The sequence below is a fragment of the Falco naumanni genome, chromosome 8 (genome assembly GCF_017639655.2).
Source record: "Falco naumanni isolate bFalNau1 chromosome 8, bFalNau1.pat, whole genome shotgun sequence".
Taxonomy (NCBI): Eukaryota; Metazoa; Chordata; class Aves; order Falconiformes; family Falconidae; genus Falco; species Falco naumanni.
The window spans coordinates 22,071,108-22,094,626 of record NC_054061.1 but is presented as its reverse complement, the minus strand read 5'-3'; the positions used below and the strand labels follow the sequence as shown (position 1 = coordinate 22,094,626).

The window sequence follows — 23,519 nt, the reverse complement described above, 5'->3', positions numbered from 1 at the left end:
AGTGGTGTCCCCTAAGTGCCCATAATGGGACCAGTACAGTTTACTGTCTTCATCTTTACATAGACAGTGGGATTGAGTGCACCCTCAGCAAGCTTGCAAGTGCCAGCAAGCTGAGTGGTGCAGTTGATTCGCTTTGCTAGATGAAAGGATTGCCACCCAGAGGGACCTTAGGCTTGAGGAGTGGGCTAGCATGAGCCTCATGAAGTTCAAAAAGGCCAAGTGCAAGGTCCTGCACCTAGTTCAGGACATTCCCAGGTACCAGTACAGAATGGGGGATGAATGAATTGAGAGCAGCCCTGCAGAGAAGGACTTGGGCATCCTGGTGGACAAATAATTGGGTATGAGTCAGCAATGTGCACTCTCAGCCTGGAAAGCCAGCTTTATTGCAGGCTGCATCAAACGAAGCAAGTTGAGGGAGGGGATTCTGCAATATATTCTTCCACTGTAACTTCTGTATTTTGTCTTGTTCCCTTTTCTGTAGTGTTTTAGAGAAGGCTTAGCTTGCATTGGTCGTTCTTTTAGTTTCGGTGGGACTTTTTTGTCTTTTAAACCTGTAATGGTTTTACACTTGTAAAATCTAAAAATTGATTTTTTTCTGATGATCTCAAGTAACTGTTTTATCTCTTAAACACTTTTATGACAGAAGTGTGGACAAATCAGTTTAAAAAGCTGTGATCGTTTAGATGGGAGCTTGGTTGACAAGCCTGGATTTTTATTTTTCCTTTTGTGTGTCTGGTTTCTGCCACTATAATGTTGGAATTGGAGCTGTGTTCTGTTTCCTTTGTTACATGCTGCTTTTTAATTGATTACCTTTATGTAAAAAGGCTTTCTAGACAATGCCAACCTTTTTGTAGGATTTGGTAATTTACTGTAATTTTTTCTGTCTGGAATGCAAAATGGCAAAAGTTGCCTAGTGGTAAAATTTGCGTTACAGCATGCCTTCCTGCAGAAATAATGTGAGCTGGTGTAAATGACGGTGTTAAGAGTGTAGGAGAAGACAGCAAAGGGAGGAGATGTCTCACGTAAATGTGTATTCACAGAATGTATTAAGAATATTTTCTAAATAGTGTTGTTTTCATTAATGCCTCTGCCTGTAATGAAAAGGCAAATGAGTAGAGATGGGTTGAATGTAAGCAAATAATGGCTAGCATATGTTTTATTTTATTCGTCTAATTAGAAGATCAGTAAATAACAGGCAACTTGACTCTTGTGTTCAAATTCATAGTTTGTATCAATGATTGCTATTTAAATACTGATTTAAAAGTAAGGAATGGGAAACAGCTTTAAGCATAGCATAAATGTTCTATATTATTTCTGCAAACAAGCAGTGCAATATTCTTTTATTTTAAAGATTTATGTTTGTTACATGCTATATAATACATCGTTGTTTATTTGGGGAAAAGCTTGTCTTGCTGACGTTTGCTTCAACACCTACAGAGTGTCAGCATCTGAATGTTTTTTTTTGAAAATCACGTCATTCTCCACTAGCATGTTAATGACTGGCTGGTGAATCAGCTTTTAGATGGATGCATTGTCTATAGTCAGAATTGGAAAAGAAATTCTTACTTATAAATTTGACTTTTTTTGCTTAAAACGCTTTTTAATATTTTCTCTCCAAAAGACAAACTGTCCAAATGAGCTGACAGGGTGCATATGTGCCACTTTCATATAACATGAGGTTGAATCATGCTAAGACCTGCTATCAGACTGTGATGACTGGGTCTCTGCTGTCGAATGCAGCTTCATCTTGAACAAACCTGGTGTTATTCATACTTTCAAGTCCATATACAGGCCCAAAAGATTTCCTGTGGCCCTCAGCTTATCATGTTCGTGGGGATTTTCATATCTGATCTCAGGATTAAAAGGATTTAGCTTTAGAATTCTGTCTAAATGCAGGTTTTAATAAAATCCAAGTTTAGGATGTGTGTCCTAAAATGCTCTTTCATGTCTGAGCATTGACTGTGCTAAGCTTTTCTAATGCTGAAGCTTGACAGTAAATGCCAGCGTAATGGAAGGGGTGGCCAGGAGGAGGTCGAGGATGACATCTCCCTCCTGCTGCTCCCGTGGTTTGCATATTTATTTTTAACAGAACTACAGCATATTCTGTTCTGTTGAACTGGTCTTAGTAGAGCAACAGTAGAAAAATGCAGTCTTGTTCTGTGGATGCTTGTGTCCTGTGACAGTAGTGGGTGAGTTCACGTCCTAGAGGCAAACGGTTTTGCTGGCCAATGTTTGGAATATTGCAATGTGTTTGTTCAGTTTGGGTAGTGAGCTCTAAGAAATGTTTGAGAGTGTCTACAATTCCTTATATCATCTGGGAGGGGCAGCAGCTTCTTAACAGGCCAATCTAATTAGCCTTCTGTGTGGGGGTTCTTGAAGGTAATCTTATTGTGTTGTTGGTAGAAAAAACATTATCCCCTACTTCTGCAAGGTAAATCTTGGGTTTAAAGTAGTTTTTTTACTACACCTCTTGTTTGCACTGCTGTGAAGACCTCCAAAACTGGAGCTGTGAGGTAGAAAAGTACTTGCGGACTGCCGAAGGCTGAGGAGTGCGTTGCTGAACCACATTTCACCTTACTGAAAAGGGATACAAACTGCAAGTAGAGAGCTCTTCCAGGGGCCATTAATGAAAGTGAAGTGTTTAAGCCTTGCTCCATGTAATGTAAGGTGTGAAAGAATAGTTTGCGTTAATAATAATATATGAATGAAGGTGACTTTTAATATGGCAAGGCATGCAGCTGCTATGTAATACAATTACATTACGTAAATTCAGAAAAAAAACCTTACTAGTAATTTATATATTAAAATTAAGGGAATGCTTCTGTGCTCTATTTGACTTGTCTATAAGATTTGCTTCATGAGATTATTAAATATTGGTGTTCATCTATCTTTAAATAGTATTGAACAGTTTACACAAACTTCAGGGGATGTAGAATATCAGTTTGAAAAATAATACAATTGCTCAATAAAATTGTGTTCTATCATTAATAAAAGCAAACTGTGGATGAGAACATCACTGATATCCCTTGATGACAGAGTATAGATTTCAGAGTATCATGTTTATAGAAAATGTTTCCAGATTTTAATAACATACAAACAATTCTGTGCAGTGCTTCTATTTCCCATGTCTTCCTCTGAGCATTGCATTCTAAAAGCCTTTTACAAAGGCTGAGGTTTGGTACATTTGACCAAGAAACATAACAAAAGTTGAAAAGGCGAGAGGTGAAATAGCACACCTCTACCCTCAGCCAGTCTGAAATAATACATTTTAAGTTTCTGATAGCATAGCTTAGGATTTCAAGTTTTGCAGCTGGAAAGGTTAAGATGCAGTATTTTCCAGTGTACCTTGTTTATAGATGAAATTGAAGACTGACTTTATAGGCACTGATTTTTTTAGATTGTGGCAACGTAAGGAGACACAATTTTAATTGCAGGAGGAATAAAATTAACAAATGCTTAAACATGTTTTTCCTTTTGTACAGGTGATAAGTCAGTATTTGCATGAATCACTGATTTAAAGAACCATTAAATTTCCCACTTTAATCCTCTAATAGTTTATTCCACTAAGGAAGAATCAGAACAAGGAACTTGATTGTGATGAAACAGTGATTGTTTCAAAATTAATCCACACCCATTTTTTAACATCAAGAATGCTTTTCTTTTTATTTTGAAATTTCAGGAGCTCCAATTTCAAAGACTTACCAGAGAACTGGAAGTGGAAAGGCAAATTGTGGCTAATCAGCTAGAAAGATGTAGGCTTGGAGCAGAATCACCAAGTATCGCCAGCACAAGGTACAAGTCCTGATGACTTCACTTTCATATGTCCCATAAATTAAAGGGCTTTTTAGTGGTGCTTGTGTCCTACATAAATATATTTTCACTGATAGCTGTTCACCTTCCATTAATATCCGAAGTATTAAAAAAAAAATGCAGATTTGCTGTAAAGTGGGACAGTTTAAAGAGGCCTCTATAATAATTGATTACATTTTCAATAAAGTGTATGTAAGGCTTTAATTTTGCTTTAAGTATGTTGAATTTTACTTTTAAGGTTCAGCCAGAGAGAAATACAGTAGACTTAATACATATTTGTGTCAAAGTATTAGTGCTAGTTAAATGCAGTAATCCAGTATTTTTTTTCCCCTGAATTAACTATCTAGTTTCTTCCAGCCTTTCTGAAATACTTTCTGTTGTTACATTTGTTCTCAGGGAACATCTTGCTATAAGTGTATTATTAGCATATTTAAATAGTGTGAAACATACCTAATGTATTTCACGTACAATAACTATAGCAGAGCATTTTGTTAATATTTCAACTGTAACTAGTATTCTGTTTATTTATTTATTTTTAATTCCTTAACAAGCTTTTTAACTCGAGATGTGTTTGGACACCCATTCATTTCAAGCGTATCTTGCATCTGAAAGCCTGGATAAGTGTGTTCTCTTAATGAAACATTTATACGTCCATTACAGGTTACAGCAAACTTCATGTTGGCCTGTACATAGAGAGTATTCTCTGAACATTATTATTTCTTGCCTTAAATACTGTTTGTTTCTGTATCCTTTCAGGAATAAACTTGGGTATCATTCTGAAATGTTTCCTCCTGTGGCCTTAATGAATATTTCTGCAAGTTAAATGGAAAATTCCTACAAAAACTTAAGAAACAGGAGGCGATTACTTAAAAATAAATTTAAAAAAATCCAATGTACCAGCTAATACCGTTGGGTTTATATATCAAACTACTTGGCCTGAGTTGTTAATTGACAGTATTGTTACTATGATGATAACTTTTGTTTGTATCTTGTAATAAAATTCATGTTTTGTTAAGACACTTGGAATTATTAATAATATTCCTTGGACAACGTGACTATTTTATACCCTTCATACTTGCCTGTCTTCCCTCTAGATCCACGTATTTCTCCAACTGCTGCTCAGATTTTGTCTTGAGAGCTTTTAAAAAAGTTAAATTCCTACAGAAGAACAAGTAAAAAGCTTAGTTATGTTACGCTTCCAACCACCTTTCATTTAGTCTTGAATGTCCATTTTCAATAAGTTTGCCTGAAAAAATTCAAAGGAAAAGGTTTTCCTAAATCCCAAGTCCAGAGAATTTCACATGCAAAGAACATCTGAGTTACCTTATCCCACATAATATAGTGTTATTTTTGAAATAATGTACAATTACCAGTAGCTACGCAGTAAGTTAGATCCTGTGCTTCCTTGAAATACCATAATTAACCAAGATGAAAAACATAATTTATATCATGAAGCAGCCAGAGAAGAAATTACTCCCTTATGGCTAATCTTGTTTATTTGTATATTAAAAAAAAACAACTATGAAAGTTTAGGGACAGTAGATACTAGCACGTAAGTTGGTTTGCATTGTACTTCGGTATGAGTACCTTCACAAATCTAGGTAAACTCTCAAGCTCTAGGCCATAAATTTTCCATAGTTGCTAATAAAATATTTTACACATTTAAAATAAAAGCCTAATGATATTCTTAGCTCTTATAGACATATCTGTATTCTGATATTCTGACATATCTGTTCTTACATTTCTAAATTTTTGTATCCCAGCCGAGTCTGGTCCTGTATAGATGAGAATGCCATGCTACATCAGTTTTTTACTGAAGGACATGGGCTTAAAACTTGGTTTAGACATTATGTTCTGAGATGTGTGTGCCTTTGGTTAATTTTTTTACTTACTTTCTTAACATGGATGTCCATTTTAAGAGATGTGTGAGAAGCTGGGGGGGCAGGGGGAAATCTGTGATCGAATTAGATGGTTTCATTTCTTCACAACAAGTTGCTTTCAGTGTAGTTAGAAGAGCTGTCAAAATAACCAAGGTAAAACAATTTCTCAGAGCGGTATCACAGCAGGCACAAATACAGCAGCAAAATTTAAAGCCATAAAAAGGTTCCTGTGTTTCCCCAAACTAGGTGATACAAATGTTTTGCTAAGGCTGACAAGAATTTAAATAACCTCAAAGGGGGCACGTAGAAGAGGCTTGGAAACTGAATGCCATGTTGAGAGATTGGTCATGGACAGCTAACAGCGTGCTCCCAAAAACACAAAGATGCTAAGCATTCAGAGAGCAAGATGATGTTTTTCTCCTAGCCAGATGTAAGAATTGTCCAGCAGTCTTATATTAAAAAAAAAAAACACAACACCCCAAAACAACGATAAAAACTAAAAAACCAAGCAAAACTAAAGCACAAGATGCATATGCCTTTTTGGTTTTATCCTGTGTTCAAGTTTTCTGTCCCTGAGGAAATCAACAATGCTTTGTTTCAAAGTTAGTGCTTTAATTTCCTTTAATGTGGTTAAAACATTCAGGAGCATTTAGTTTTCAGAGGTCCAGCTGAAGGTTCTGTTGACCTTGGTGGTCATTGCAGTGCCTCTGATTTACCCACTTCTAAATGGAATTCCTGCAAGCCAGTGCTGGCCAGGAGGTGGTCCTACTTTGCAAAACAGATGCTGACATGAAGGCACAGGTACTTTTGCAGCAGCATACGCCTGTTTTGGTGGTTGCAGCTTGAGCTTCAAGCTGTTCTGTGTCTTGTCAAGTCATCCCTCTGAGCCAACTCATGACCCAGTTGCACCAGTGCCAGCCCAAGGGAAGTCATAGTTACAGCTGGTGAGCAAAGGGTGAAGTGCGATATCAGTACCTTAAACTAGCTTAAACATCTGTAGCTTGTACGTGTAGCTTCTCAGCGAGTCTTCACGGCCATGAGCCCAGACTCTGGCACAGTCTGGAGTGCAGGCTGTGCAGATGTACCATCTGGAGGTAGACACCGATGATCAGGCTGTCATCTACTTGAGCACACCTGAGAAGGACTCTCACTGCAGCATCATGGTTCATTTTGTTACTGCTAGGCCTTAAGAAAAGTGTGTGTTGCTTTGTACGCGTGAACGAAGCACAACAAACAGAAAGCACTTGTAGTTCAGGTTTGTTAGTCTGTTGCCCACCTGTATTGCAGCTATATGGTAAAGGCAGGTAACACACAGCAGTGGTTGGCTGTTTTGCTCTCTGAAGAGGAGTGTGAGAGATGAGAAGAGCAGATCTGCTGATCCTGAACAATTGTAGTGTAATGGGCGAAGGAAGCGCTAGATCTGCTGCAGCGCTGAATTCCAGTACAGCAGCTTTATTTTTGTGTACCTGTAGGTTATTTGTCTGTTAAAATTATTTCTTCTCATAATTATTTTTATAAATGGGTATTGTACTCAGCACTTCTGAGATGTTCATGGCATCCTGTATACTTTCAAACCTCTTAAGAGCCTGAAACAATATGTGGTATTAGTGTTACATGTAAACATTAAATATTTTTATCTGTGTTACACACTAGAAGATCAGAGATGGTAGACTGGGAAAAACAACATGAGGTTTCAGTTGTATCTTCTTACTTCCATTTCATGCTATAACATGTACTGGTTTCTGTAAAGAAGGCACTGGGCTGTTCAGCCTCCTGTACAAACAGATACAACACTGCAGCTGACTTTCCATCTGTAGCATTACTGACTCTGTTGGATTCAGTTTTGGGCTGCCAGTTGTGTTGGAGTATGTGCTGATGCAGGTAGACATCGATATGTATCAAGGGGTCGGTAGTCGGGCTCACTTCATAAAGCACATTGCCTAACCTCTCTGGTGGGAATTGGCTCTGTGACTCACAGTCGACTGATTCTTCTCGTGAATTACCTGTTGTGTGTAACTTAATAAAACTGAGTGGTGTTGGGAACCAAAAGGCTTATACTTGTTTAATTTTAAAATACTGCACTTGTAATAGCAACTTGCCACACTTTAACAAAAGAATAGTAGGTAAACAGCACACTAGACTTCATCAGAATGCAAGCCCTTTTGGCAGTACAGTAAATAATAAAAAATGTAACACTTCTAGTACTGAACGGTCAGTTTGAGTAATAATGCTCCTGCCTGAAGCCTTCTGAGTTTTGTAAAATTAAACACAGCTACTGGGATGGATTATTTTCTTCAATTTTCCCAATGCCAGCTGAAATACAACGAACACTTCCTGTAGTAGTAGAAAATACTCCAAAGTGATTCAGTAAAATATTGCACTCTGTGATTGAACGCTGTAGACTTTGAAATGAACATGTGTTGCATTTCATGGTCGCGCATGGTTTTTTCCCATAAAATGGGAGAACACTTGTAAAGGGTGTAAACAGAGCAAGTAGTTCTGCTTGAAAGCCAGCACGCTGTCGTGTGAAGCTGTGCAGCGTTTGTTCCGTGTGAGGAGCCGTAACATGCGAGACGCTGCCAGACGACGCACCGCCCCCGTGCTTGGGGCATTCCACAGCGTGCCGCAGCAAGTTTATCCTGATGAGACTGTTCTCAGTGAGCTGATCTGGGTGCAATTATCCTTACAGAATACAGTTTAGTTTGGTTTGTATGGCATATTTAACATTTCAGCATTTCCAAAAGGTGTATTTGAAATTGCTTGCATATATTGCGATATATGATGGCACTTTCATAGCAAATTATAAGCTCCACTAAAATTACCTTTAGAATCAGCATGGGCTTTCGGGGCAGGGAGAGGGAAGGAATCCCAGTAATTTAAACTATTTATTTATTTATTTACACTAATACTATGCTTACTGAAATTTGAAAACAAATCTATTAAAGGACAACATTAAATTTAAAAGTAAGAAAAGATACGCTTCATTTTCTTTGCAGAGTGTCAGCATACAATAAAAGCAGGACTAAAAGGTATTTAACAGCATTTTTCTCAGTAATGAATCATTTTAAATGAAGATCTCCTACTTGATCATCATAGAGCCCTTGGAAAAATGTTCTGGGCACAGATATTAATAGTCCATGTATCCTAACAGGTTAGAAGAAATGATGATTAATTCCGTCATTAGTGGCTAGGTAAGAGCTACTTGCCATGTTAGCTAAAATAACCGGTCAGCTGGTCACCTGACAGTTGCCGATGCTGAGCACTTGGAGGAAGGACCCATCTCTGCTGCAGAATGAGGGAAACTCCTTTTGTTAGAAACTGGTCCATGCCATGATTGCTTTAGGCATTTACAGTTCTTACTGCGTGTGTTCTAAGCCTTCTTCAATCTAGCTGTACAGTTTCTATTTTCAATTTTACAGGTAATTACGTATAAAGATTTGTTTTTTATTTTACTACATTTTAGATTGTAGTGATACCTTGTGAACTTCATTTCAGAACTTGAGAATGGACTGTGTTAGGTTTGTTCTGCTGTTTTTCAAAACAGCATCAAGTGGCTTTTCCTCTGTCTTTACTGTTTGATTGAACTTTGAAATGTCTTTAATTTAGAATTGTCTTAGAAAGTGAACTTGTTTTTTTCTTATCTTTAATTTCTGCTAATTCTAGAGTAGGAAGAAAGAAAAAAAAAGGAAAAACCAAGAACATAACCATTGGTTTATGTAATATCAGCAAATATTCAGGATTTTTTCATGTTTTCTTCACAGCCTGGTCAGATTTGCTTTTTTGACTGTACCTACATGTTAGACAGAACTTTCCATTGATGTGTTTCCTTCTGGTTTGTACACTCTTGCTCACTTCAGGTCTTCAGGCAGTCTTGGGAATGTAAATACATTAAGAATCATGTTATAGGTATTTTCATTAGTGGTTAAGGTGACATACAACCTTTGATGTGTATGCAGTATGTGTTGCATATTTTTGAAGTAGTAGTTTTACCAGATGACTTCAGGAAGCACTAGAGGGTCCCCTACTCTTAACTAAAAGAGTCACTGTATTTCCAGTCAGTCCATCATTTAATAAGGCTATTTAAGGTGCTTACCCTAGTTGAGTAGGTGATCAAAAACACTTACCTTCTGATACAGAAGGCGTAATTCCAAGTCCAGTACTGAATGCTGTGTCTTTCTTTTGGCACTTCATCTGCGGCACTCAGACAGCATCAACTCTTCGTTTAAAATTTAGAGATGCTTATTTTTTACATGTCTACATTGAAAATGAGTGAAACTTGCGAAGTTTCTTGTGATAGCTCCAGTATTCATATTTTTGTTTTCTGTTTACCCAGACTGTGAGCCTTTCTGAAATTCTGTCAAAGCTTTTAAATGCCAGTAGAACTGAGGAATTTGGGGATTTTTATGCAATTTGCTGATGTTCAAATATAAAAAAAAATATTGTCGCTTACTGATGAGTTTTCTGGTGATAAATTGAAGAGTGATGATTTAATATTGACTTCAGCTGCATATGTAGATACTTATTATCCTACCAGTAGATTGGGCTACAAAACAGGATTGTTATTTTTACTGTGAATGCAAATCTACTGCATGCTGCGGATTGAGATGCAGCAAGCAACTGCGTGTCAGCTGAATTATGGTCACTGCTTGTACGAGTGCTTATGCAAGATGACCTGAAATTGCTAGCGGATGGTGGTGATGAGTGAGGTGGCATGTGTTAACCTGTCACCTTCTGAAAATGCCTGTGTCATGGTAGTTACTGTGGGGCATCGTTTAGCTGAAATCATGCCTGAAGGACTGTTAATTCTTTCTGAAGACAGTCAAACATGCCAGACACCTGCATTTTGAATTGCTGTTTTCATGGTACCAGTAGGAAGACAGTGGTGATGGGTGGTATGCTGCTGGCTGCGTGGGGTCAGATGGCATAGGGGGCTGTATGGCGGCGGTGGGCTGGTGTCCACCATGCGCAGATGTTCTGTGTGCTGGGGCGGGCTTGGGAGGCTTAGTTGCTTTTGAGCATTGCATTTCAACTTGAAATGCCATACTTCAGTACAAGTAACCACATTTGGGTGTAGTATTCTAGATACAGTTTTCTAAATACATACCCAGAGTGTTAGTGCTGGCCTGTGTCAGCTGAAAACCTCTAGCAAGTCACAGGACCACTGGCTTTTGGTGGCAGAGCTGTTTAATTTTTGTATGGAGGCGATAAGATGTCTGTGGTACTTGGTACATTGTCTAGCAGAGTAGGTACAGGAATTAGGCATATTTATTAAATCAAGGAGATAGTTATTAGAAAAGCTGAAGACTGAAAATTACCTCATTTTGTTAAATTATTTGTGAGAACTTCTACTAACCTGTATCAACAAGAAAAACAGAAATATGAAATCTCATTTCATTGGATGGTTGCCAGTTGCTTGCAACGTGTATTACAAGTTTATGGAGTTTAATATATGCTATTGTATTAGGGAAAAATCACCCTACACCAAGAATTCACAGTTAGAAAAAGCTTTAAGCTGAGATACTGTGTATAATTGTAAGCATGTTCTTGATGTAGATATTTAAAATGGGAGATGAAGGACAAGTGAAACAATACATTCAGTCTTAACAGGCCCCTTGAGTTTTGGCTGGCAGCTCCGCCTAAGCAGCAAGCATGAATCCCTGCGAGTAAACTATTTACTACTGGGTGCCTGACAGAACAGATGTATTCCAGTGATGAAAGCTTAGCCAAGCAGTAAACAAAAATACTAAAGAAATACATGTGAAGTACGTACATTTTTCAGTGGAATTATGTATTTAACTTTTTACAGCTTTTCACCATATTAAAAATATTTAATAAATAATGCTTAAGTTTTTCAGCTGGTGCCTTTTTTTTTTGATGACAACAGCGGTATATTAAAGCAGTTAAGCAATGGAAATCACTACTTCTCTCAAGTGGTACCATTCAAATCACAAATACATTTAATCTTATGGAATATTTGCTAAGATAATAAGCTTAGACTGTTTTATATCATATATTACCTTCAAAAGATGTATGTAGCACTGAGAATTTAACTGTCCTGTCTAGAAACTGAAGTTCATAGTTGTGTTTACATAATTTTTTAAAAATAGCATACTGCTTAAGACATCTTAACAAAAATCAGAAATCTGCAATTTTTTTTAAAATTGTGTTGTTCCTATAGCCTTGCCATCCCATACACAGGTACTGGCGGAGACCTGGCTGTGACCCTGATCAGCCAGTTGTGCCGTTGAAGTGTGGCCAAACCGTTGAGCTGTCATAGCCATTTGGCTAAGATGAACGTTGACCTCCTTTTCTAGCTTGGAAATGGAAAGCTGGAAGGTGTTCATTTGAGAACTATCTCTTGAAGAATGTAAAATGGTATTAGTGATACTTCATACATTTTGTCTCTAAATGACTGCATACAAAACCTTTTCCATTTATCAGATGATTAGGTTTTTTTCCAGATTGGCAGCTGGTTCAATTTTGTGTCTAAGACATCAGCTTTGAACTAAAGCTGTAAGATGACAATGGAAAGGTGTGAAAAGAAGAAAGGGACAGAAGAGAACCAGCCAAACAAAAAAAACCAGAAAACAAACAAAATCTGGATACTTAGGAAATACAAGTGAGGAAAAAAAAAGGAACAAGAAAAAAATTAATAGATTTATTTCAGCAGAGTTTGTATGCGTGCTCCATCCTCAGTTACCAACTGTTTGTATTACTGGTCAAAAAATTAGTGTTTCAGTGTATGTATTTTATATGCACTTGGTGTAGAGTTATGTTTTTATTTCACTTAGTCTGTGCGCTCTTGTGAAGCAGATTGAGAAGGGAAGAGAAAATTTTTTCATGTGCATGACTCTATTGCTGATATTTTATCTATGCTTTCCCTCCATGGCATTTAAAAATAGCTGCTATATGGTAGTAATATTTATATCTTAACTCCTTTCACTGAAAACTATATTCATCATACCAAACTGTTCCAAAAGAAGAATATAACTTCTGCATGTTTACCCTACTAACCTAATTCTTTTTCAAGGATAATAGTGGGCTAATATTAAGTATTTTTAGAAGTGCAGTGCACCATGTATGGGCTCTCTCTAGATGTAGTACATGGTAATATCAGGACAAGACAATAAAATGACTAGTTAATGGCAGCAGCCGTTGGTAGTGCAGTATTTCACCACACTGTTTTTTAAACAGTGCAATAAAACGCATTAGACTTACTTATCAAAGCAGAAAGATTTAACTTCAAAACATTTCTTCTGTAAGGTGACACAATTAGATGATTAAGTTGGTAGATGTTGGGCTTCAGCAAAAATAATGAGTCAAATTAAACTCTTAACCCGTCTAATTGTTCATGAAGTAGCTTTCTACTTATGACCCATAGTCAGAGCAACGTTTATTGTTCCTAAGTCCTGTACATGTAAAGAACGTTCAATTAGCCAGATGTGTTGGGTAAGGATATGTCTGGGGGGTTTAAAATCGTATGTAAGAGTAAAGTATTTCTGTATGCTTAGCACTTTTTACCTTGGCTAGCACCACAGAATGATGTCATCTCATTTTAAAGATTTGAGTTTCCAGGAAGTCAGAAGAATAAAGGAAAAGGTGAAGAGTGTTAAACTTTTGTTGTTCAGGTAGCATGAGAATTCTGGGCCCAGTGTTCACAGTATCTGTCCGATAGTCTTCATATTTCTTCATTTTAGTGGCGGAAAGTATTAATGAATAGGCTAACAGTAACTGATTAAAGGACCCATTATATCCAAGTTTGCTTTGTAAAGAGTAAAGGATATACTCAGTAAAAAAATAATGTATGTTAACTGACATTGGGAATTCAGCTTTCCTTTTTTTTTTTTTTTTGCAAGCCAGAAAACACTGCTAAGTTGCACAGAATTTTATGGCATGTAATTACAATTCCCAAAATACCCTAAAGAAACAATCTGGAGTTAATGCACTAATTAGATTCAGTAGTAGTGTACTAGAAATGAGAAATATTTTTAACTTTTTGTTTAAATTGAATGAACTTTAGCTCAAGGCTGTGCAAAAACTGAGGTTTGGTGGTCTTGGCGTTGCTTACTGCTCTGGAATAGCCAGGTGGTGGTAGCACTGTTCCTGTGCTGCAGAGTTCCTGGGGTCTGTAGATACTTTGGGTTTTTCACAGAGCTGTCTAGCTTGTGTGCCACGTTCACTTAGTCTGTTCTTCTGCAGAAAAAGTTGTAATAGCTTAAGAAATAACCATCTGTAGCCGTTTATGAGCTCCTGTTAGCTGGAGGCTATGAGCTTCTTTCCTGAAACACCTTAGCAGGTTCTGTCATGCAAAATCTGGGTTTGTTTAAATCCCAATTTAAACTATACAACTAAAAGTAGTTTAAACTAATCCACCTGACTTTGCACTCGAGTGGAGCGACAGAACTCACGAGGTCACAGTAGCTGAGTTTTGGAGGAGAGAGCAGTGATGTTTGTTGTAGAGCAAGTTGTTAAACTATCCTAGTTAAACCCTCGGGATGATATTCAGTTGAACTAGTTGCGTATCCTGGTTAGGCTTGTAGTTTTATTTTGTTTATGTACTTATTTAGTGTTTCTGACGTTGGACTTGTGTCCCAGTACTCTGAAGTAATTTCATCGTTGTCTAAACTTAAGATATGTGTGCTTCTGGGCTTGGACAAGTTGGTCTTTCAGGAAAGAGAAAATATCTGCAAAAGTTCAGGCGTGCATCTGAATTTGATGGTATCAGTGTTTGAGTGCTCTCCACAAGCATCTCGGAAATACAGTAGAACACAAAGAAAACTGTGAAGTCAGATGAGCCTGAAAGGTCTCAATCTGGAGTTCAGCTCTTCACCTGTAATTCTGTACACCTAGTTTCAGTCTATTTAACTGGTCCACTTTATGTACATACTAAAGAAAAAATCAGTGTAACACCCCAAAAGACACTAAAATTGTTGACTGAGGGAAGGAATGGCCAATAAGTAGTAAAGTAGATATGAAGTTGGCTTTCAGTCGCTTCAAGCCTGCATTCAAATTCTCCTTTTTCTTTACGTTTCATTGTAATTGTAGTTTAGTTTGTACTCATATGCAAGTTTAGCACCCTTTTATACACAAATACTTTGTTTCCAAAAAAGGCTCCTAAATTATTGTTCTTATTTTTACAAAATAAGTATCTGGTGGTGTTTATGTTGCTGTGCTAAAGTTTTTTGTAATTAGTAGCTGTGGTAGAGAGAAGTAAAATAAATAATATTAACTTAGGAGTAGAAACATCTTACCAAAGTCACAGTTTCATGCTGATACTTAGATATCATCAAATCTCATGGCCTTTCCTGTTTTTCCTTTGAACAACTTTTTGTTTGGCAAATAGCTGCTTATAATCATTGCAAAAATCACTTAATATTCAAAGTTTGATAGTTCATATGTAGAGTGAGGAAACTACATATTTTTTATAGGAGAACATACCTAGTTTTATAATGCATGGGTTAATTTTGCATTTGTCTGCAAAGGTAGCCATGCATCAGTATTGTTAACTACACATGAACTTTGTTTTTTAGAAGAAACAAAATGGTTAAGAAAGTTTGATATAAAATAGTTATTGGAAAAATACAAGAGAAGTAGGGCTTTACACTGATACTAAACACCAACTCCATCTTATGAAATAATTGTTTCCTGAGGCCTCTCTTGAACCTTAACAATGTAAAATCTGTTACCTGTTTACACTGAGGTGTGCATGTATGTCAAATGGTTTGATTTCTCATATGCAAAATATCAGAATTCTTTCTGGAAAACTGGAATATGAAATAACAGTAAAAATTGTAGGTTTGTTTCTGTTCAACTGTAGAAGCAAAATGCTCTAGACCCTCCCACGCGCAGTGACTGCTCCTGTCTTTGCAGTGGTTGGTTTGCTGCTAATCATACATATATAACTGGGAACACTTTCTGTATATGCTATTCTATTTACATCGTTACACCTTAAATTATAAGTGTGTGTCTTAAATCATGTACGCTGCTTGATAATTTGCTGTAGTAAGTTACAGGGCATTCCCACTGAATAATACAAAATCAAAATCGTTAACCAATGGTTTAGGTGCCAGGTATTATGTGCTGCAGAATATTATTTATGTGGGCTATTGAAATTTTGCTGGGGTTTTTTTGTACAAATTTGTATGCTTCGGTTAAAAAAAAAAATATCCAAAGTACCCACATGGTTCATTTTCGTGATAATGTTTTTTCTTTCTGCAGCTCTACTGAGAAGTCATTTCCTTGGAGATCGTCAGGTATTATCTTTTATGTGTACATCTTGCTTTAAGCCCCAAAACCTTCATTTTATTGGCATTCTTTGCTTGTCTTGAAGTGAACTGAACATCAGCAGCAATGCTATGTCTCTTTTTCAAGTATCTTTTCTAAAGTGTAACATGAACATCTTCTTCCTCACACATGAAGAAACTGTTGTGTTCCTTTGTTACTGTAAAAGGTTGGTTTGCTTAGAGGTAGTTGCAGGTACTTTTCTCGCACCTTGTTGTGCCTTTGCATTTTTGTGTGAGATGTGACTGCAACAACTCTTTGTATTGGGTCTCCTTTGCAATTAATTAAAAAATGCTTTCAGTTCTTTCCCATGGCAACTAAGGATCGTGAAAAAAAACTCTCTGTTTTAAGCTTGAAAACTGATTTTCTTTTTACAGATAACCTTACTTAATTGAAAAAAATCTCCAATAAGCGAAGGCTTTTCTAAGGGTGCTTTTTCTATTTTTGAATCTCAGGATAGCTTCAACTTTCTTTCCAAAACAAGGAACATTTGTCTCGTACTTCAACATCTGCTTCTGAGTATACTGGTAGGAATGGATAGGACTGTATCTTAAAAGTGACATTCAGGCGTCTGTTGAAATAATTCAATCTGTCCTTTACAGATCAGAGCATTTGACTATAGTTAAGTTTCTTGCATCAGTTAAAGTATTTCATGTTGGAGAGTCAGTCTTCTGAACAGTGGTAGTCTCTTCGGAGTGATGAAGCGTATGTGCAGAAGTTAACACGTGAAAACCACACAGCAGGACCAGAAATGGGACCTTGACTCCCTGCGAATTGCTTTTTGCACTGGATCATATTTCTTTAATTCAATCATGTATTCTTGACAGAATGTCATATTAAGCAAAATGTTTAACGTAATCAAAATGCAATTAGCATTTTAGGTAGCTTGTTAAAAGCTGTATTAACCAAGTTCTGCATAGCGTTAATATCTCTTTATATAAGGCTGATGCATACTGGTTTAAAAGCTATCCAGTTTCTGCTGTACAAAGAATTACACATTGCAGTTAGCTGCCTGTTCACTTAAGCATGTTCATCATTATGATAATTGTGACTATTTTAGGTAAATAAGTCTCTCAAACTATCTACTTTCCCTTCCCCTCCCTGTTTATTTGTTTTATTTAGAGACTAAGCTCTTAAATTTGTGTATAACTGTGTTTACATGGTTTCACTTGCCATCACGGTATCACCTCAGCTGAGGTGAGGCACATATTATCTTTTTTCCTTTTGTTTAAATCTAATATTCTCAACAGCCTACTTGGAATTTAAATTTTGCTAGTCATGGTGGTGCTTCTCAGGTATTCTTTTAGCAGTGTTTTTAAACAGAAGTCAAATTAGTTCTTTCAGGTAATCGAGAAATTAGTTTTTCTTACTCTTTTAGTGTGAATTTTTTTTTGGTGAGGTTTTGTTTGATTTGTAGGTTTTTTTATCATACTACTTCCCCTGTTTCTATAATGTTCCAGTGAGGTAAAGATACCTTCTACACAGGTCTTGGTCATTGCTTTACTGGCTTATCTCATCCAATGACATTACATTTCTTTATTTCTTCTTCAGTTTTTCACGTAACTTAGTCTGTGTCTATGGTTTGTTTTTCTTCTTGATTTCTGTTAGTTCCTTTCTGACTTTCATCTATCCAGCTTCTGTTTTTTCCCCTGTAATTCTTTCCTCCCATTTGTGTGTTTCTTATCTTCAGAATCTCTTGTGCACATCCCTGCTAACAAAAAAAACTGATTTCTGTTTAAATACTGTATATAGTAGTATAAGTCTAGATGTATATTTCTTACATTTCTGTGTATCTAAAGTAAGGCTTTTCTGGAGTAATTGCTCGGAAGCAGGCATGTGGGGGGAAAAATATTTTTTGCTTAGAATTTCCTGATACACATTTCATTTAATGTATACATTTATGTTATGATTGTAGCATGAATATAAGTTTTACTTACTTACAGATTCACTCTTGAGCTTTGTTTTGAAGAAGTGTCACTAGACTTGAGCACTAAAATGCACTTTACCAACTGCATGCTGAAAAGTACTGAAGTTAAAGATGAATGAAAACACTACCTTAAATCACCTTTTTTTCCTGACTGCAGATAATAGTTTATATAAAAAAAAAATCAGTGGATTATGTGATGTGACCATACCTGTAATTGCTTTATGCATCAGTAGAATTAAACAGAATTTTTTAAAGAAATGCAAAATGATGTTGTTTTGCACATGCTTATAAATAGAATATTAGATCAGCAACCATTTATAAAGGGCTATTATTTTATTCAGGGCACTCTCCTCATGATTTATAGTAGCAGGGAGAGATTGAAAGACAACAATTCATTTTATTGTGCATTCTTGCCTTTGTTAGAGAGCCTAAACAATCTTTATTTTTAAGCTTTGTGAAAGCATTTGCTTGGTGGCAAATGTGTGATGTAGGCGAGGTTTTCGTTCAGACCTCTGTCTTAGGAACATCTGTACGGCACTGCACAATTGAACTTTATTCTTACTATGTGTTTTCTCCCAAAATTGATTATTTGTCAGTTTGACGTTGATTTAGTATCATGTAATATCAAGTAATTAGAATAACAGGGCCTTGTATTATTTAAACAGAAAACATGGAACATTAGAGTATTGAAGTTGAAAATAATTGTAATTTAAATGTTTCAGTCCCTGCAAGTATTTTATTCCAAAGAATATCTAGTACCCACTGATGTGTGTTATGATCAGTTATCGAGTTAGTGTAACAGGAGCTGTGGAAGTGAGTTATTTCAGTGTTGGTTTTCTGTATCATTTCTAAGCACACTGACAATAAAATTAATGGGAGTGTAGTAACACTTCCTATTAAATCTTAATTAAATTTGGTCATAATACTCCTATTATAATAAATTAATTAGCGTCAAATTTTACTAGATGGTTTGGACATAAGAATGTACTACTGATAAATAACTCTGCTGGCTGCCTGTAATTTCTAAAATTTATTGGGGTGGGTTTTAGTAGTTTGGTTTTTTTAATCTGATATTTCAATAGTGTTCAAACATTCCTCATAATAGCAATTAATGAGTTACATTTTTAGTATTAATGTTCCGTTATGGCTAATTGTGCAAATAGTGAGACAGCAGCATTTTATGTACAGCTATTGGTAAAAATCAGAGTATTTATTTACAGCTTGATACGTACAAATACCATTTTTGGTTTTTTCTTGTTTTCTTGGTTTCTTGGTTTTTTTGCTTCTTGCTTTTTGTTTCTCCTTTAAAGTATACTGTGATAGCAACTGTTATAAAGAATTTCCAATAGCTCATCTGTCAGGGTATTTTGAGGGGGGGGGGGTGTTAGATTTGCGTGGGATTTTTTTTCCAAAAGTACCACTAGATTTTATATCAGAGTATTCTCTGTCAGATTGAAAGAGTTTTTGTGGCTATTGCATGGAATTTATTTTTCCATCTTCCTCCTAGCTTCAGATTTCTGCAAGCTCCTAACATTTTTGCCTCTTTCTGTTACATGCTGTTAGATACATTTTCAAAGAGCACTTGGCAGGCTTCACCGTCCACAACTCGCAACTTTTGACATGAAGCAGTCACAGAAGTTTTTACTAGACTGTTGCTTCTTAGCATGTTTCTTTTGGTTTCTGCTGGAGGCTCATTCATAGATTTCTTCAGCAAGAATTTAAATATCTGGTGTTACCTTTAAACATAACCCACATTTCCTACTCCCCTTCTTCAGGGGAGGTATTAGGAAAAATTTCTTCACCAAAAGATTTGTCAAGCACCAGAACAGGCTGCCCAGGGATGTGGTGGAGTTCCCATCACTTGGAGGTGATGTGTGTAGCTGTGGCGCTGAGGGACATGGTTCAGTGGTGGGCTTCACAGTGCTGGGTTAACGGCTGGACTCAATGATCTTAAAGGTCTTTTCCAGCCTTTCCATGAACTATTCCAGACTGCATCTCAGATGCCTGTTCTTCATCAGTAAGTGTAACGTGATGGCAACTGAATGCTTAATATTTCTGTCAAAATAATTTTGATTCATGTTCTCTTACTGCTTCGTGTCCTCATCTTTGTCCTTTTTTTCCAGACTAGGTTTAAATTTTTCATCTCTTCGTAATAGTGTTACGATGTCTCCTTTGCTTTCTCTTGTGAATGAGGACACTTTCCTTTGCTGTCTGTAAAGTTCAGCCAGTATTCTTAGAAATGAAGTTAGCTTAAAAGTTGTTAAAAAGTAAACATTTGGATAATAGTATATGAAGTAAAAATTGTATATAATTTGCAGCAACTTTTTGTTGATAATACAAAACCAGGGATGAAGTTCAACTCAGGCTTTTGTTTATGAAGGTCTTAAGATTGTAGGATCTTAAAACAAATGATAGCTGTCCTCTCTGTGCTACACCGCAGTTGCACAATGTTTCTACTCTGTGAAGTATACTTACCAGGAATCACATTTTTCATTAAAATAGGTTTGAGCATACATTTGAAAAATTAGAATTGTAGAATTACATAAAAATTACAAGAAACATGATTCTCATACACTAGTATTAACATTTTTTTCATTTAGTTTGGTAGGTGGTACCTGTCTGCCAGTAGACTCTGTTTATGTTGAAAGGAAGTTCTTCATTAGAATGTGTGAGAAATTTATCATGTGTGTTTGCAGGAAACTTCCATATGAAACATTGGATTTATGTTAATTAATTTATTCTTTCAGATCCTCCGACCTCCAGTGTAAACAAGCCTCAAGTGTCAGAGAGTGTTCATACCAATGCCTATGACATTAGGACAGAACCAGAACAAGGGAACCTCTACTCACCAGAACAGACATCTCTCCATGAAAGTGAGGGTCTGTTGTGTGCATTTTAAATATTAGAATGCATCTCTGTATCGACTGTATAAAAATGTAATACAATTATTAATGCAACAAATAACAATGTTACATAATATTTTATTTTTTTGAAGTTCTTCGATGCTTTTATTCTTATGCTGGCTTTGTATCTGCAGGGTCTGTAGGTAACTCAAGAAGTTCAACACAAATGAATTCTTATTCTGACAGTGGTTACCAGGAAGTAAGCAGTTTCCATAACAGCCAAAACTTAAGCAAATCAGAAAACAGGCAGCAGCATTCCCTTATTGGAACCACTAATAACCATTTGGTGAGAAGCTCGCGAGCTGAAGGGCAGACATCAGTCCAGGTATGCTCGAAATAGTGCACTTCATTTCTGTCTGTACACTGTCTGTAACACGGTTTTACAGGCAGTAATTGTATAGCTGGACCTACCTTTGTATAGGCTGGAATTAATGTTATTAAATTATGCTTTTATTTAACACCTTCTTCACTGGTTAAGAAGCAGAAATTATTTGTAGCAGACATAGACTTGTTTGCTGAAATCAGCATGCATGTGATCTGGTTCATTCACTGCAGCAGAAATGATGTAAAACATCTGAGAACTGACTGCAGAGTACGGTGCTAATAGAATATCAAGAAAGTGTCACTCATTTAAAATTCAGTAGCTATATTGGGGAATACCTCCTAGAATTTAGCCTGTTTGTAAACATAGTGCTTAAAGGAAGATGGCGTTTGTCTTCCTGTACCTTCTCCTGTTTCTGGCTTCTTTTCGCCTCCTGTTTCTTTAATCAGCACGACGGTAAGACAGTAATTGACAGAACTTTATTAGCTTATACTAGAATTCTTCATGTTACTGTTCCTGAGTTTCCAAAGTGGTAGAGTGGTGAGGATAGAAAGCACAGGTATTAACATAGAAAGCCAAATAAGAATGAGGAGCAGATGGGTTATTTTTAATGTTGAGAAATGCTGGTTAGAAAAAAGGTTATAAGAAGGAATTAAGTTTAGTGTAAAAGCTACTCTTCAGCTGCTTTTATATATTGTTAAACTGTGTGCATTTCTTGTTGACTTCTGTGTCTTATTGGAGAAAAGTATCTACTACATGGTCTAAATGATAAAACTAATATGTGTTTTTGTTTTTAAACAGCCTTCAGTCAATATTACTACCAACCGAGTCATGAGACGTGTCAGTTCAGTCCCATCCAGAGCACAGTCTCCCTCTTACGTGGTCAGCACAGGTGTTTCCCCTTCAAGGGGGTCGCTGCGAACATCTCATGGGTACGGTTCTCCATCAGTTACTGAGCAAAGATCCCTTACTTCTCATGCATATTCATCCACTACACTGCCAGTACAGCGAGCAGCATCCCCATATGCTGCACAGAGACCTGCCTCCCCAACGGCCATGCGGCGTATCGGCTCGGTTACATCCAGACAGACAGGCAATCCCAACGGCGGGACTTCCCAATACCAACCATCGGTCAGAGTTGGCTCTCCTCTTGCCCTTACTGACATACAGACTAGAGTAGCTTCTCCGTCCCAAACTCAGCTGGGATCTTCTTCCCCAAAGCGTTCTGGCATGACTGCTGTTCCACAGCACTTGGGAACAACACTGCAAAGAACAATTCATGACATTGAACAATACGGACAGCAGTATGATATATATGAGAGAATGGTCCCTCCGCGTCCAGATAGCCTTACAGGTTAGTAAAAAGGTAAAGACACAGCTTAAAACTTGGTATACACCTACAACTGTAGAAAACCTGTAATGCAATAGTCACTTTATGGATGAAATGTTACAGCACCAGGACATAACTGTGGTGGATGTATCAAATCAGTTGTAAATACTGATGTCAAACACTATGTATCAATCATACTGCAAGTTCCCTGTGAATACTGTCTTTCCCTTTAATTACTAGATTGCTAGCCATCCATTAAATTAAATCACATATTTTAAGTAGCTAAGTGAAATTCTGAGTCTTTCAAATAGAGGCATTTCAGTATTTTCAAAGATAAAGTACATTTAAATTTATGTGCAGGTTGTACATAAAGTAAATATACTAGGCTGGAGCTAGTTTTGTGCCTAGTTCTTTCTTAAAACATGTAACTTAGTACCACTGAATTTTAGTCTTTTTTTCCCCTAATATTTCTAGGCTATTTCAAAGTACTTTAACTTAAATATAGGGTAAACGTTGTAATATTAGCTTAAAATAAATTCCTAGAGGTAGTTGTTATGAAGATGCAGTTAGTTTGCATTTTGAGTTCTCTGTGTTGCCGGTTTTGTTCTGGCCTTCATCTAAGTGAGCACATACAAGTTTTTGCAGTTAAACCATATGCTGTTTTGAACAGACTGTAATGTCTCTTGTCCTTTTTAAACTATTATACTACAGGAAATCCCAACATATTCCTTAGGAAAAGGTGTAAACTGTCTTCTCTCTCACCTTTGTTTGCAAGCCATGGTAATCTAACAGTTTGATAAGGGTGGGGGGAAATCTGTTTGCCATGAAAGGCTATTCGACAGTTTAAATGAATGCAGTCCAGTGGAGTGCATAATTTGCAATGTAACAGCAGTCTTGTACTCTTAAAATGTTACTAAGGTACTTCACAAATACCCCTGCCTAAGGATATCACTTTGTCTAAACAAGTGAACTGATACATCTTTAGAAAAAATGAGTTACTGGGATAGTGAATCAGTAATTCAGAAACAGATGCTTTAAATGTAATACTTCTAGTATTAAGGAAATA

General features: G+C 36.7%; 1 protein-coding gene across 7 annotated transcripts in view; it reads left to right on the top strand.

Annotated features, from left to right (window-relative positions):
• Positions 1–23,519, top strand: part of PKP4 (plakophilin 4) — a 101,586-nt gene that overhangs the window by 37,785 nt on the left and 40,282 nt on the right. Inside the window, exons 3-7 of one of the 7 annotated variants that reach the window (XM_040603807.1) lie at positions 3,680–3,792; positions 15,909–15,943; positions 20,646–20,771; positions 20,936–21,126; positions 21,925–22,477. In XM_040603807.1, coding sequence (XP_040459741.1) covers positions 3,680–3,792; positions 15,909–15,943; positions 20,646–20,771; positions 20,936–21,126; positions 21,925–22,477 — 1,018 coding nt within the window. Of the gene's footprint in view, positions 1–3,679; positions 3,793–13,284; positions 13,290–15,908; positions 15,944–20,645; positions 20,778–20,935; positions 21,127–21,924; positions 22,478–23,519 lie in introns of those variants that run through there. The other 6 variants (XM_040603806.1, XM_040603812.1, XM_040603808.1 and 3 more) reach the window with 6 other exon arrangements.